Source organism: Anopheles cruzii, chromosome X, assembly GCF_943734635.1.
Source record: "Anopheles cruzii chromosome X, idAnoCruzAS_RS32_06, whole genome shotgun sequence".
NCBI lineage: Eukaryota > Metazoa > Arthropoda > Insecta > Diptera > Culicidae > Anopheles > Anopheles cruzii.
In genome coordinates this window covers 10,676,257-10,692,647 of record NC_069143.1, presented here as the reverse complement: position 1 = coordinate 10,692,647, position 16,391 = coordinate 10,676,257, and the positions used below count along the sequence as shown (strand labels likewise).

Below are 16,391 nucleotides of genomic sequence, written 5' to 3'. Positions count from 1 at the left end.
TCCACATGGAGGGGAGGGGTGGCCAACTAAGCCCAGCGGGGAAGTAGCGTCGTCTAGGCCGCCAGGGTAGGTGTCTTGGTGTCCAGGTGTATGTCCAGGTCCATTGTCTCTGTCTCTCGAGCCGTGCCGTGTGAGCTGTGTGATCAGTGTGTCGTGTAAGCCGATTTCCCCCGCCACTCCCCGTACTTCCTTTTCTCCCCCTAGGTCCGGGACCGGGGGACCGGGGCACCAGGTCTGACGAGAGATCCCCAGCTTCTTGGGGAGAACCTTAATTCTATTCGTTCCTATCAAAGGAAGGATTAAGCGGCAGGGTGCGCCACGCGCTACGTAGAAGCCTGGCAGGCACGCGAGAGAGGGAGAGATAGATAGATAGCGAGATGGCGAGAGAGAGTGAGAGAGAGAGAGCGAGAGAAAGAAAGTAACGTGCTGGCTCCTTGTGAGTTTATCAAACTTATCGGCTTATCAATTTCCATCGCCAAAGTGAATTCCCGAAGCCCAGTGGCCCAGTAGTATCAGGACTTCGACCACCTACAACACCACCACCACCACCACAACCCACTAACCCACGACCCATCAACCACCGTGGAGGCACGTGCGGCGGCGGCTTCTGTATGGCTTCTGTCCTGTGAGGGGAGACGCCCTCCTGGCCGTCCGCAGTTCCGCAGTTAGTTCCGAAGAAGTGTTGCGTGTTGCGTGTCCGTGTACGCGACTCTGCGCTCTGAGAAACCTACCTATATCATGTATACACCTACGTATTTATATCATCTTCGTGTAAATCAGCCACCGTTTCCGTTACTCTACTGTACACTTCAGATGTAATACCTGGACGAGATCTGATGAAATATTACCATGTATTCTTCCTGCAACACACACACACACACACGCACATGTATATTGTGTCATTGTTTTTGTTTTATTTCGTCTACTGTCTGATTGGACTTGAGTCGACTAGGTGAGAGGTCCACCCAGGTCGAGCGCCTCCAGCTATGTTGAAGTCTTCATCAATTTCCAACTTCCAACTAACATCTGACACCGCTTGGGTCGCTGCTGGTCCTCTGGTTGAGGAATCGAACTGCGGAATGCCTGTGGTCTGTGGACTGCGGAACTGTGGTCCATTTCCGAAGGATGCTGAGTGAAGACCTGGTGTGCCCTCGATCCGATCCGATCCGTGGCACGCACTCCACCCACCAACCCACCGGGAGGGTTGATGGAGAGAGGTAAACCAGAGAGAGGGGCGGGGGGGGGGGGGGGAAAGAAAACAAAAACCAATTAGCGAAACCAAGAGCCTGGAACCAGTTGTGTAGAGTGTGAAGTGTCAGAAGTCAGTTGGCGAGAGCAGTGGAGTTCTCGTCTGGCGACTATCCTCTGGCGTCCGTTCCCAGTCCCGGGGGGTACCTAGCTTAGCTGCGGCGGGGGCTGTGAAAGGATGAAGAAAAGTGCTGCAAAAAAACAACGGCTGGACCCCCGAATGAGCCCTCCAGAGAATGAATAGAAATGTGCAGTGTATGTGTCGCTCTGCTCACGACTCGTCCGCACTGGACGTGAATCACCGTCTGCCTTGTCCCCGTCCCCGTCCCACGCGCCCGTGGCGATTGACGGGTAGGGTTCGGGCTCACCTTGCGTTAGGCTCCAGAGCTCGGACGAGGTGAAGACACCGGTCGGTGTGATGAAGTCGTAGCTGAACACCTTGTTGCTGCTGGCGGTCGTGGTTTTGGAGAACTTTCGCGAACTGTTGTGCGACTTTTCGCTCTGATTTTCCTCGTCACTGTAACGGGACGGAACGGTGGTCAGATCATCGGATCCTGTCGATTCCCCTCCCCGGGGTGGTTCCGGGTTCCGGGCGCTTACCTGAAGCCTGCCCGAAGTGTGAGAAGTCGCCAGCGCCCAGGTCGCGTGGTGGCAAAGAAACGAAAGGTGTAGAAAAGTAATCTTCTGTAAATAAAGCTCTAGCAATACGACGAACACCGAACGGAACCTAGCACGCTCTGGCGGCACCTGCACCTGGTCTGGTCACCTTTGCCCAGGGTTTATTTGGGGAGATTTCTCACGATCACCCGGCCCGGCCCGAATCGCTCCAGATCGCCCGCACACCGCAACAAACAAATGCCCCGAAGTGCGAACCGGAGCGCTGCGAACGTGAGAGGTCCTCCTCCGGTGGGACCGGGTGTGAAGATACACCAAGTGTGTGAGGGAGAGAGGGAGCGTGCAAACGTAAACAGTTTCGGATTGTTGACTCGCAGCGCGATCCTTGTGGGTCCGCCAGGTCCCGGGCCAGAAGTGGCAAACAACAACCGGAGTCTCAAGTGGCCGCCGCCGATGCCCCTAAATCCCTGGAGAGTTATCTCGAGATCTCGAGAACGGGAAGTCAAGTACCAGACACACACACACACGAGTATTCGGGGGTGTCCGTTCCGAGGTTCCGAAAACAATGGCCCAAAAAGACCAGCCCGGCCCGTAAGTAGTTAAATCCTTTCCTTCCTTGGGCCGTCGTATCCTCTCGTATCCATTTTCAGCCTTTCAGCAGGATTTGTGTTTCGGAAACGGACCCCTTTGGACCTTGGCCTCCTTATCCAGACTTCCATCGGCTTTCGGCCGCGGTTCGCGGCCCTTCCCACAGATCGGCCGTCGGCCGTCGGGCCAACGTGTAGGAGTTTAATTGCTTCCGAGTTCCTCCGAATTCTCAGCCCGGGTGTTCCGGGTGCTCCACTACACCGGCTGCCCAAAACCGGGGCATTAGCATAGTTTAAAGTTCTGTGAGTTCCGAGTTCCGACAATGACAAACCAATTCAGTGACAGGTATGGCAAATTTCTTCTAATGACAGTGGACTACAAGAGAGGCCAAAATGGAGTTCCAGCGAAGGATTTTTTGGGCTTGCACGAAAGTGGTTCCACCTGAGCACCTCATACGAGACACAAAATGGTTTCGTTTACTTGACCTACAGCAAACCTAGTCGGGAAGCCCTTCGAAAGACATCCGGAAGCGTGGTTATGGGGTTTTCGGTTTGGACACACTTTCCTTCGCCCCCAAACATGGGGCTCTCCCGGGAGGCGATGGATTCTGGTTTCTATCTGGTTCCCTTCAGAAGATCCGTCAAGGCAAGAGGCTCTTGAATACTGTTCCCTAGTTTCTGTCACTTGAATCAATAAAATATAATTCCTGTATTGAATTGTGTTTGATAGTCAACGGTTGTGTGTCTACAGGTCGAGGACGACCACTGCACAAAGTTCCCATCAAGGGTCAGGTACAGGATATGAAACAGAAAACACTCCAGCACCCAAGTGGGGTAAGTCTGGTCTGGTGACCCTCAACCTAGGTACGGACAAACTGAGCTCCCAGACTTCATTCTCCAGAACTCGTTACGGGGTGCGCCTGGCAACGGTATCCAACGGCTGCACCAAAAGGAGCGTCTTACGCGAAACCCGTCGGGACTTTCGAACACAAATCACATCATCGTCGAGATGTAATCATCGTCAATTCTTGAGCTCCGGCGCCCGAGTCCCCCTTCTAATCTCAATTCGGGATTAGAAGCAGCACACAATGTCTCCTTGCGATGTCAGAGATTAGACGGTCTTCCCGCGAGAACCGACGGTAATCCGTTCCAGTCGGGAGCAGAGCATCCAGACAACCGCGTTGCCATGTCGCTGGACAAGTCGTGCCGGGCAGTAGCGATTCGAGTCTGTAATAGCCCGATAGCTCAGAACACGCAGAATGCTGCTCACGTGGCGTCCCATTGCGCGAGCTAATCAATATTTGCTTTCCGGCTGGAGCTCCCTCCCCGCGGGCGCAGAGTGTTTCATGTATCGTGTCGGGCGACACTAATCGGACCCACCGGTGGTACGGTGGTCCACCAGCCAGGACTTGGGAAAAATCAAAGAAAAACACTCACACTTTCGAGCAGCAACAGCAGCCGGATACGAAGCGGCGAACTGCTCGAACTAATTGAAATGTGAACCAATTTACCACACCCACCCCCCCGTCTGCCCCGTTTATCGAGAAGAGAGAGGGAGAGGGAGAGACAGGGAGAGAAAGAAGCAAAGGAGCAACAAAACAAAACGAAACACTCAGAAAGGGAACAAAAAGGTCCCGCCACCACACTGCATTAACATAATATGCCTTCTCGCTGGGTCGTCGTCGTCGCTGCGGGCTTTGGGGGCCCAGTAGACATTGTTGGTCATTAATGCACACTGCACACACACACACACACGCGCACAGTGGCCCCCAGGCACTCTCCGCCGGTGGAGGCGTTAACCGAAAGAAACAAACTATGAGCCGCGCGCGCGCGCGCGCTATCCATCACACAGATCTCCGCTGGTTCTGGGCAAAACCTCCGATGACAGGGCCCGCTGACCGCGCACAGGAAACCGAGACCGAGAGCGAGCGAGAGAGAAAGCGGCTCTCGCTGAGCGGAGAACCCTTCGTAAGTGCCCGAGACACACAACACACACATCAAGAGCGCGGCTACCGCGTCTAGCGTCCGGTAATTGATTTTTAAAAGCCGCAAAAACATAAAACAAAACAAAAAAACATTGGAAAAGGGCAAACAAAAAGAAATAAAAGAGAAGATGAGGAGAGAAAATGAAGGCAAGACGAAGGCACAGCACAGACGGCAGAACCAAACAACAAAACCAACCAACAAAAAACGCGCCGGACCGGAACCGGAGTAAGCGAAAGGGCGAACGCGACCACACGCCACTCGCAAGCTGCAAAAGAGAGTCGAACGCAAACCCGAGGAGCTACAACAACAACAACAACAACAACAACGCGTACAACAAACACAAGGAACGGAGCGAACGAAGAAAGAACAAGAAAACACATCGCCAAAGCGCCAAAGGCGCCAAAAGCGCGAAATCGAACCTCGCGAAGATAGAGGCAGAGAAGAAAACCGAAGACCGGCAACAGACGACGGGGGGTACAGGGTGGGGAGAGTCAAAAAAAAAAAAAAAAAAGGGGGAGGCCGGGGGAAAACACGAACCGATGCCTAAGCGATGCCTATCGGAGCCTTTTAGGCCGCGCCGCGCTCTTTGGTGGTTAAAACATGCCGCCGCCGCCGCCACCGCCACTGCCGTTAGCGGAAGCGTGCGTGTGTGTGTGTGTGTGTGGTGTACGTTTGATAAACAGGGAAGTGGTGGCCCTTCCCCAGCGCCGCCACGCCAAGATCAACGGGCGGTGTGCGCCAAATTGAGGAAATGTTTCTGTCAAATCATCTAAACATAGTGTCGATATCTGAAAGAATCGCGCGCCGCCCGGACTCCGCGGCTACATTAGCCCCGGACTTTGATGTTATCCTCTCGCGACCTCCCCCGGGCGCACCTGCCTCGCCTCGTTGTTGATAATTGGCCCCGGGGCGTCCGAGGCATATCCGAGGCACACACACACACACCCGACACAAACATCGGATCAGCGGGGCGAAGAAAGCCAGGTCCATCGTCCATCCAGGAGATGTCGTCCATGGCGTGCGTCTTTTTGTGCGTGGAGCCACAGGATAGGTACGGTGAACAGGGGTGGTGCGACTGCGGTGCTGTGGAGATGGAGAACACGCAAGCAGGCAGCTCGGCCAACAGCTCCATTCGCTGGGAGAAGAAGAGACCCTAGTAGTACAGCAACTGATCCACTGTCAGAAGTTGTTGGAAGTTCCCCAACAAACAAAACGCTTCGAGTGCGATTGACGCATCGAGGTCTAGATTAGATTCGAGCAGCTTGATAAGCGCTTGAGAAGGGGGGTGGGGGGGGGGGGGGAACCGAAATCAACGCGACCTCCAGGTATTAGACCAACAAGACTACCTAGGTCTGGACTGCTAAATGCCTAAATAGACGGCTTGCGGGGCTTCGGAAATCGCGAACCTTTAGATGGATTGGTCTCCCCGTTGGGAGTGGCCGGAAAACTGCTTAAAAAAATTTGTTTGTTTTGGTCTGATGGCAATATTGACAAAAAGTCCGTACAAATACAACGTTACAGAAAGCAACAGAGATTAACATAATCAAGCCATACGGTGGCCACCGAAACAAAGGCGAAACAAACATTCTTTGACCTGATGAGTCGTTACTAAGTCTCACCTACAGTTACGGGGAGTTGAACTTTTCTCCCATAGACATGTCAAATCAACACCCAGAAGTAAATGGTCTAAGGATGCGTGTTTGGGCATGAAACTGGCAGGTTAGTGGCCCTTTCTGGGTCCTTTTTTGCAACGTCTTATATTGGCAACATTCTGGTCGAAAATCTGGTCTGGCCAGTAATACCTGAGAACCGTCGTTCAGTCGACAGTTGGCCCAGGCCCATCACATCCTGTCTTCTCCGCACGTTCGCATTCCACGGGATTTATTGACCCACGTGATAGCTGGGACTGGGTCTGGGTCTGGGCATTCTAGGGACTTTTTTCGTCCTTTCTCTACGCCCACGCCGACAGCGTCGCCGTCGCCCTAAAAGCATGCAAATTTTATTCGATCCCCCTCGCGCGGTAATTGGAAAATAAACGCTTTTCGTTCCCCCTCATTTTCGGCACCCGCACGTTTGCCTCGTTTCTGGGTGATTTCATTTGTTTAGTAGCGCCTGTGTAGGTGTGTATGTGTGTGTGCGGCCGAGCTGGTGGCTAATAAACCAATTAGAAAGAGAGAGAGCGGGAGGGAGCCGAAATTTGACGTCCCAAACCGGCGCGCTCTGGGATGCTGGGATGCTGTGTCGGCGGTGCCGATGGAGGGGGATCGCGACACAAACATCAAAGGGCTGTGCGCCCAAAAACCGCTTTGTTACTGCGTGTGCCGTTTTGGTCCCTTTTCCGGTCACTGACAGTTCCGTGTCCGTGTAAAATTGCGTGTAATAGAATCGAGCGAGCAAGCAGATAAAAGTCCTTTGCCGCGCGTTTAAATGCATTTCGGCCGGAGGTTGTTCAGATATACGGGGCCCGGAGGGGGGAGGTGGTGGTGGTGAGTAGGGTGTTCATGATCACGAGCTACCACGAGCTACTGGGCGTACCAATTCGCGTGTTTTCGCCGAGCGGGTCGCTTCACAGTATTCGAGCAGCAACTAGCTCTACAGTGCGTTACGCAGCGAGAGCGACTCAAATCCGAACGAGGGGGATGGGGGTGTGGGTGGCTGAGCCAACATCCTTTATCCTTCTTTTTTAAAACTTACTTTACCCCACTGGGTTGTGATAGCTCTTTGGGCGAAAAATGTAGAACTGAAGAACTGCTCGAATCGAGTAGGTTCCCCACAAAGTAGGCGCTCAGTGTTACAGTAATACAATCCACATTTCTACCCGACTCTAAATGCTCATTCGAGCTGTTGGAACTTCTTCCGGTACGGTTTGCCGGTGCTCGAATGATTGCTCGAAACTTTCGAAAAAAAAAACCGAAACTATTGTGCAAAGTGCCACTATATGGCCACTACGTTGGCACACCACTGTGGTACGCATAACGATAGGCACACACACACACACACACTGACGAGGCATCTGTCGGCGGTCTTCGAACTGAGGATCGAGGGTTCACCCGCGCATAACTCAATTACGGGGCGCCACTCGGCTCGGCGCAAAGTGGCTGCGAAAAATCGTCCAAACACTTTTACGCATCAACGGTCCTGCCGTCCGGGCTGCCAGGACGACGCACACTAGCAACTTGCACACCGATGGCTCCGAGGAGATAACACAGAGTTGCCCAATACTGGGATGTAACCTGAGACAGCCCAGCCCAGAGAAGGGCCCCAGAAGCCCCAGAGCGAGAGAGCGAGAGAGAGAAAGAGTTCCCAAGGGGCGACCCGAAACGGGGCTCGAATTTCTGGTCGGGCCCGCGCGCCGGGCAGGACTTCAAAGGCCCGGCGGCGGTTGCCTTGCAGCAGCCCTAGCCCCGTGCTGTGGCCAGTAGACGGGGGTGCGATAAGGAAGCAAATTGAATAATTGGCACTATCATTGATATGGTGCCGATGTGTGGCAAACAACTGCACACACACACACACCCAGAGCCCGGCCTCTGGGCTCCGGGAGATGTAACCCTCCGCCAGTCAGCCAGCCGGAGGCCATCTACCAGCAGCAGCAGCAGCCAGTAACGAAGTTAAGCTGTTCGACTTTCGGGGCAAATAAAGTGTCTATCATCCACATCATCCACATCATCATCGCCATCGCCGGCGTTTAATACTATCTATTAGGCTATCGGACCCCTAGGATCTAGGATCTCCAGGCCGCAGAGCAAACCGCCCGAACCCGAACTTGAAACCCTCTCCCAGTGGGCCCCGGCCACTCCAGTCCAGTCCAGTCCAGTCCAGACCAACACCAGACTATTTTTGGCCGGAGGGCCTCGCTCTCTGTCTTTCTGCCGTTCTAGATGCTCTTCTGGGACTGGGGGTTCCACCACCGACCGAGGAGCCTGTGTAATTAGTTGGCCCTGTCCTGGGGGACGCATTTTTGCGCAACACCTCGGTAGACCAGACCAGTACACATACCTGAAAGTCGCGCTTGCACTTGTTCTCCTCGTTGTGTGTCATCTTCTTCTCGTGCTTCTTCAGGTAGCGCCGCTTGGCCGCCTGCAGGTTGAACCAGGTGTAGCTGAACGACTTCACGTACGGTAGTAGCGCTTCGATGAACGGATGAAAATCTTCCTGCTGCAAAAACCAAACCAAACCAAGTGTTACGAATGCCGCCGCCAATTTTGTGGAAAAATGGAATCCGCCAGAATCGGTGAAAAGTTCGCGTGAAACAAACAAAAAAGTAACAGTAACAGTAACAGGTAGTAAACAACATCAGCAAGGGAACAAGCTAAGTAGCGTCCTAACTATGCAGGATGTAACAAAAGTAGCAAATTGTGGAAAGCTCCAATCAAAAAGCGATTATCAACTGTTAGTAAATGGAATGGAAATTTAGGAATTAGGCGTAATTAGGATTAGGATTTCCAAGGTCGTTTGGTCGATTAGTTGGACCATAGCGTAGGGCAGAGGTCGATATTGGTCCAAGGACACGCTTCTTGAAACGAGACCCTCACAATCCTACCCTGGAAGCTTAGCACCAGGTCTCGGTCGCGACTGTCGACACTACCCAAAACTGAGGCAATAGATGCACAATAGATGATCAGCTTACGCAGCAAGTTGTTAAAGTATTAGGCTCATTTCGAATCAAACTATGGATTGTTCAATTCTCGGTAAAGAGAAGAGAAAATACGCTAAACAATTTTCTGCTTGCCTAATAAGCCTAAGTGTGACCGAAGTGTGAAGGATCGGACGTGCGACGCATGGTTCTCGTTTGTGGAGGAAACAATGCAGGTTTAATGGGATCAGTAACTGCAGCAAGCGCATCACGACGGTACACGGAAGCAACAGCACCCTCCTCGCACCCCGGAAGCCGCGCTCTCGAGCTCTCCAGGGGTATCGTTGCCACAATTGAGTGCTAATTTCACCGTTTTCACCGTCGCAAATCGTATCTTCCCATGGGGTTTTGCAAGACCAATAACGAAGCCAGATTAGCCAGCGTAAGTGCCGAAAGAACCGAAAAGTGAAGCCAACAACAACAACAACATAAGTACGCAAAACAAATGGAAATGAAATGAAATGATGACAAGAACTCGGGACTGTATGCCCCGAGAGATGGGAGATGGTGGGCACAGCAACCGAGACCCGGCAAAACCGGCAAAAGATCCAAACGAAGGAGCGAGAGAGAGAGAGAGAGAGAGAAGAGGAACAGCAGCAGTCACGGGGGGCCTGTTGCTGTCCACATTGCTTCTCCGCTTCCTTGTGCTTTCCTCCTCTGGTATGTTTGGACTGTTGGTCTGTTGTTGGTTTTGCCTTCAGGTTGTCAGAGTACTTCACACCTTCCGTTGATTCGCAATGTACGCAATTGCCAAAGCCCGTGTTCTGTGTCTGCCAATGCCAATGAAAGCTTCAATTTGCCGGATACGTGCTACTGTGCCTGTGTGCTGCGTTCCGCGTGTGTGCATTCTCTGCGCGTTCTTTTTTTGTCTTTTTCCTTTTTTTTGGTTTTGTTTTTGCCTTTTCGCTTCACGTTTTCCCGCTTCTTTTGACGGCTCCCGTTTCTGTGTGTGTCCTTTACTGTTTCTGTTTTGTTTTGGGTAATTTTGCTCTTTGTTTCTCTTCCTCTCTCTCTCTTTCTCTCTTTCTCTCTCTCTTTCTTTTTCTAGTTTTGCTTAGTTTTGGTCAGTTTTGGGCATTGTGCTTGGGGAGCGCCAAAAGAATCGCCTAGAAAGGAAAAAGAGCGTTGAAGTACCGGGTGGTTAGGTTAAAGGGGAACACAAAAAAAAAACAAAATTCGTGGTGAGTCCGTCGCAGTCCGTGACATTGGTGTTAGTTTTCGATAGATTTTGTTTTTTGTTTTCGTCTGTTTATTTTATTTTTATTCTCATTCTCGTCCGTGCGGCCCGAAAGTGGCCCGATCCTGTCCGAGAGATGATCCTGAGTGGAGGATGCGATGACGCAGCGGTCCCCGCGCCGGTACCTACCTGCGAGAGAAAGTTGCCCTTGTTGATCGTGGCCTTCGAGTCCATGGCAGAGGATCTGTTGATGTTTTTGGTTGGGGAAAGGGGTGACGGGGTGGGGGTGTAAAAGAGAGCACAGAGAGAACGTTAATAGTTATGGTGTGGTTCGGGCCATAATATCCCGAGGCTTTGCCGTTTAGTGATGTTTTCGCGTCCACATCGAACAGTGTAAACAGTTTCTCGTAATTATTGTCGTAACATTTATAGGCCGAGCCTGATTGGCCAACGACCGCCAATCCTACTGGTCACAAACTGTTGGACTCGGGTGAAGTTGACAGTTCAGTTTTGATTGATTTGTGGTATTCAAAAGTTCATATTTTGTGGCACCATTTGTTGAAGAATTGGTTTGAAATTATTTTTATTGGAGAAGTGACAACATTTGTGACAAAGCACATCACAACTGCATTTGTCCTGCCAGAACAAAACGATGTCCATGCTGTGATAACAGCGGCAGTGATCCTTAATTTTTCTCCCGACAGGTTCTCAATCTTAGCTTGCGACAAGCGAAGTGGCCGATTACTCCAGTTTTCTTATATGTACTGGTCAGAGCTAATGGATCATAGTCGGTCATCTCCTTGGTCTATAAAAGGCTTCCCGGTTCTTAACATTAGATTTTTCCCTCGATGGCTTTTCAAGTCATCCGCCGGTTCTGCAATCTTCGATAACTGTATTTACCTATTCTAGCTCAAGGTAACCGCACTCGAATCATTTTCGCGCGCGAAAGTTGTTCGGTTGAGAAATGTAATAAATTTGTAGCCCACTACTCGCATTGTTCCAGGTTTCTAGTGATAGGACCTATGAAAATACGAAAAGCTGAAAAGCTTGAAGAGCTGTGAGTTGAAGAAACCCTTTCACTTCCAGCAACACAAATGGGACTTTTGACCAAAATGGTGTGTTTGCTCCCTTCACAACTCGGTACCAAGGGGTTTTCTGGCAACCGTTCACGCGCTCCACATCGATTCCCGACAAACGCTAGGGCCTAGGCTATGGAGTAAGGTAATTGTTGACCGAAAAACCAATAAAACCGTCACCGTGGGCGCCGTCACCCTCACAGAGTGCACAGAGTGCATTCTAGACCAAAGGTTGGTGGAAGACCAAACGACTTTTGGTTATGACAGGATTAAAGGGTCCTTAAAACGAAGCGGAACGAGTCGAATAAATAAAGGCACTGGTAGACGCATCAACTGATACGATGGCAGCTATACTATCAAAATGGCGTACGATTTGGCTGTACGACAAAGACCCGTGTCCCGTGGCCGCAAAACAAAGAACTGTCGCCCGGAAAGGCATTTACATGGTTCCGAATATAAGTACGTTCGTATAGCATTCTATCTTGTGCAATGTTGCCTTGCCTTTTCGATGTGCAGTATGGGTAACTGAATATGTGTTTCTTTCGGGGCATATGCATTTTAAGGTAGCCGTTATAGTGAAACAATATTTTCCGATTCTGAGCGATAAAGATTTCATAGAAAGGTTTTTCGGAATACCTTAACAACCATTAGCTGCAACAAAGAAGCTGATGCCGCAAAATTAGGCACATATTCGATAGGGACATGGGAGCTGGAGCTATGGAAGCGTGCCATAAATGTGTTAAGCCAAGATAGGTCACCACCAGAGAACAATGTAGAAGACACTTTCATTCGGGCAATACATAGCAGTGACCTCAAAATTAATTCTATTTCATTGACTTATAGGCAGCGAAAAACCCGTAAACTTTCTTTTCCTGATGATTCCTGAGAAGATTTTTCATGGAGAAAACCATTAATGACGATATCGCGAGGGACCATGACCGAATAATAGCTCAATGGGTTGGATACTTCGGATGGGAATAATTACTTGTTTTAAAATTCCCCCCAACGCCAGGGGGGGGGGGGGGGGGAGCAGGGAAGGGGGTTAAGGCTCCTCGATCATTTTATATCCTTTTCTACACTTATAAGGCAGTAGATTTGTATCAGAAACTCGATATTCTTGGCAGACGAGATTACGCATTAAAACAATCGAGTGTCATGCAGATTGCATAGCTCAGGCGTTTAAGTGTCTTAAAATAACGAAAAATAACGTTATTTATTATACTGGAACGCGTGTATTACAGCGAAAAATGTTGAATTTAATCAAAACATATGCGCAGTAAACAAAAACGTAGATTTCTCCTAAACCCCAATCCAGCATCCGGACCCGCTGCGCTGCGACAGACAGCGCCATCTGGCCGTGAAAATGGCGACTGGCGACAACGAAATGTAGAGCTTTCTGGGAACGGTTTGGCGCACCGCTACACGACTCACACACACACACACACACGCGCACGATACAAACAGTTGCGGATTGCAACCGGCGGCGGCCGGGCGGACGGGCTTGGCGGCCGCGTGCGACCGCAAAACGTGCGTGAACCTCACGTCTAGTGGTCCATTCTGATTCCTGGCAGCCTTCCGCTGCCAGGCAGCCGCGGCCTTTGGCCCGGCGCGGCGCGACCTTTGGCAGCCGATGCCGGGCGCGTCGTGGCGTACCCCCGGGGCCCACTGCCAACTGGGGCCAACGTCCACACACACGGGGCGGCGGTCCGCCGGACGTCACCGGACGACCGGAATTCCCTCGCCGGTTCGGGGAAAGACCTGTAGGAATGTTGCCAAGCCAAGCCAAGTCGTGGACGGTGGGCCACGATTGTGGGCCAAGCGATGATGTGGCACCGACGCCCGGCGAGACCGACGCTAAGAGGGCGGTGGTGGGGGGGATTTTGATGATGATGATGTGCAACAAGTGCCACGGCGCTCCGTTTCCGGCGGGCGCCAGACTAGCGTAGCGCTACCGGCCACAACTCTGTGCACTAGTTGGCCCAGGTCCCAGGTCTGGGTTTCCAGGAGTTGACGTCCATTGGTGGTGGCCCATTATCGCTTATAGGCCTGTAGGTCCTATAGCTGTACCCTCAGATAGCAGAGTCGGTTAGTTAAGAAGTGCGTCAGGTGTGTGCGATGAGTGTCGCCGCGTACACTTCTGGGCACTTCTTCGAAGCAGCAGCTCTACAGAGCCACCAACACCAGGAAGCCCTGAGCAGCAGTAGGCCAGAGACGTATCGCACCCCGAGGCAGTGTCAATCTTATAAATAGTTTCCGCTTAAAAATAGTGCAAATCAAGTATCACCATCAGTAGCATCACCGGCGACGACGGCGACGGCGACGACGGCGACGACGGCATCGGCTCTGCATGCCGTGCGGTTCGGCACACACACACACAGTGTGTGTGAGCGGTGAGTGACAGTTTTGCAGACAGTATCAGGGCCCATCATCCTGTCACACAACACGCCGCCGATCAGCTGAGAATCGATCGGCGGCGGCGGCGACGGCGGCGGCCATCAGACATCAACGGCAACAGACGCAGCAGCTCCTTCTGCTGCTGCTGCTGCGTGGCCAACGCTTCCAACACACACACACACAGGGGGGGTGGGGGGGGGGGGGCATGGCCAGGCTATCGACCACCGCGCGTGTTTCGCGGTGAGTTCGCGAATTCGCGACCGACCAAAATAGAAATGGCACAGACTGACACACCGGGGCGGTAACAACAGCAACAACAACAACACCCAGAGGCCGTACCGAGAGGGGGGTTGTGGGGAGTTTCGGCAGCCGCTCTCGCACTCGGCTAAACCTAATCGCCCCGCCGCCCGCCCAGGATCCGGAATGCCCCGGAGTCTCGACCGACCGAGGTCTCACATAACCTCCAAACAAACAAACAGTTCGCAAGGCCTGGCCCCCGGGGTAGCGGCGGCGGGGGGGAGGAGGGCTTCATTCAAGTACCCGGACCCCCCGGCCCGTTGACCGACCGACCGACCGTTCGGCGGCGGTGCGCCCAAAGATTGATGGGAAGCCGAGACCCGAGACCCAGGAAGACCGATGTCCGACGAGACCAATCTTCGGACAGTCTCTCTCTCTCTCTCTGCGGCGGACGACGGAGGGATTTTGCGATCTTCGCGATGCAGTTCGACCAACATGCCATGCGTCTCCCCCAAAAACCACCCCACCTCCCCCGCACCAGGTAGATGCGCTTCCTACTTCGCACAGATATTCAGCCGTCGTTCAGCGGTTCTGTACATAGATAGATATGGGAAAGGGTCATGGAGAAGCACCCCCCACCCGGGTGGGAGGGGGTGGTGCAGGTGGCTACGGTTACGTTTCGTAACCACTCACTCGTGTGTGTGTGTGTGTTTCTGTTTGTAGAGAAAATAAAATTGCAGTCTCGCAGTCGGCGGTCGGCGTAGAGTGACCTTTCGGCAGGGTGCGCTCAGAGTACGAGTGCGACAGAGAGCGCGAAATAGAGAGAGAGAGCGAGAGAGCTGGGTAGTCGGGGTAGGTCTGGACATCCCCACACATTACGCTCTGCCGGATTCGTCCGGACGCAGCCACAAATCAAAGACACCATGTCACCGAGATGGCATGGCGAGAGACCACCGAGAAGAAGAGGAAGAAACGGGCCCCCGCGAGGCTCGGTACACGGTCCTGTCAAGTCCAGACCCACTGCCCCACACCGACACCGCATGACAGTTTTCAATGGGCTTGTTGTTGTTGTCCACACCACTAGCAGGGCATGCAGCAGGGCACCGCAACCCCCGAATCTCCGGATCTTCAAATCGACTAACTCCAAATCCGGATTCGAGCGACTCGGACGAAGGCCGTCGCCTCCAACTCGGCGCCGTGGGGTTACACAACAGCACCACACCGCTCCACCGCTTCGGCGTCCACCACTACACACCGCAGCACACCGTCGCCGTTGCCGGCTGTCGGGAGTCAGCTGTCAAAAAACCGGACTGCCGGGGAAGGGTTACCTGTGCATCGGCGGACCAATGGTGCTGGTGGCGTTTGGTGGCTCTCTGGAGATCGGTGTGTCCACGGACGGAATGGCGCCGCCTGTCGCTGGTGGCCCGCGGGGGGGAGGGGTGGGGGGCGGGGGCTACACCGCACACGACGCGCGACACACCGACATCGACGAACGCCGTCCTCCTGTGGTCGGGTTGTCGGGTCGTTCTGTTCTGGGGACCACCACCACCTGCACCACACCCGCGTATTGGTTATGCGTATTCGCGGTCCAGGACCTGCTGGTGGTCTAGAGGGAGGACTGGTCCAGGACTGGAGTTGATTGGTTGGCCGGCCGGCCGTGGCGCTGGTGGCTGCTGCTGCTGCTGTGGTGTCGTTGATCGGGGAGGCTACCTGTGACCGGGAGGAGGGGGGAGCGTTCCACCCGCTCCGTTCATCCGGACCGCGACCGCGTGTCCCTGACACTTACACCCGCACGCACACACACGCACACAGACGGAGACGGAGCGTAACGCAAGGCCGTTACGCACACGTTATGCACGGGGCCGTTACGGAGCGCAGCGCTACTTCAACACCCACAGTTCACCCCCCACCCGGCGGTTGGTGGTGGTGTGCAGCCTTCGAGCGGCCACCACCACACACAGACGCGCGCACACACACACACATACACCGAGGCAGGATCTCCTAGTTCGGTTGCTCCTGGCGGCGAAACGTCTGGATGGGTTGCTCCGATGGCATCCGCTCCGGAGGCTCCCTGTTTCGCGTGGGGACACCGCCACCACCGCCAGCACCAGCAGCACCCGTAGCCGCCGCCGCCACCGCCACCGCCGCCACCACCACCACCTCCGACTCCGCCAACGCCGTGTTGCAGTGTTGGCCGAGGCCGTCGGTGCACTCGGTGCCTATTCCTACGCAGCGAGGTCCTTCCTATTGTTTCACTCCCTATCTTACTCCCCCCCCATCCGTCTTTTTCTCTCTCTCGCACACACACACGCGAGCACTTGCAGACACGCACACGCACTGCACTTGCTTGTTGTTTCCTTTTGCTTCCGTTTCCGTTTCGAGGGGCCTTTTGGGACTCTGTTTCGGTTCGGTGTGTGTGTGTGTGTGTGGTTGTTGTG

General features: G+C 53.4%; 1 protein-coding gene across 1 annotated transcript; it reads right to left on the bottom strand.

Moving 5' to 3' along the window:
- Window positions 1-274: 274 nt before the first annotated feature.
- Window positions 275-15,298, bottom strand: LOC128269671 (uncharacterized). Its single transcript, XM_053007058.1, has 7 exons — window positions 15,282-15,298; window positions 10,436-10,490; window positions 8,433-8,591; window positions 2,948-2,961; window positions 1,617-1,765; window positions 1,025-1,178; window positions 275-284 (listed from the first exon to the last, which is right to left on the bottom strand). Exons 1-7 carry the CDS (start codon window positions 15,287-15,289, stop codon window positions 275-277), a joined length of 549 nt encoding a protein of 182 aa, XP_052863018.1. The 5' UTR covers window positions 15,290-15,298.
- Between the last annotated feature and the right edge of the window lie 1,093 nt (window positions 15,299-16,391).

Coding starts and splice junctions, on each gene's coding strand:
- LOC128269671 (XM_053007058.1), bottom strand. Junction 8,592..10,435: donor AGGGCAACTTTCTCTCGCAG/GTAGGTACCGGC, acceptor TGGTTTTTGCAG/CAGGAAGATTTTCATCCGTT. Junction 1,179..1,616: donor GCTCTGGAGCCTAACGCAAG/GTGAGCCCGAAC, acceptor TGGTGGGTGGAG/TGCGTGCCACGGATCGGATC.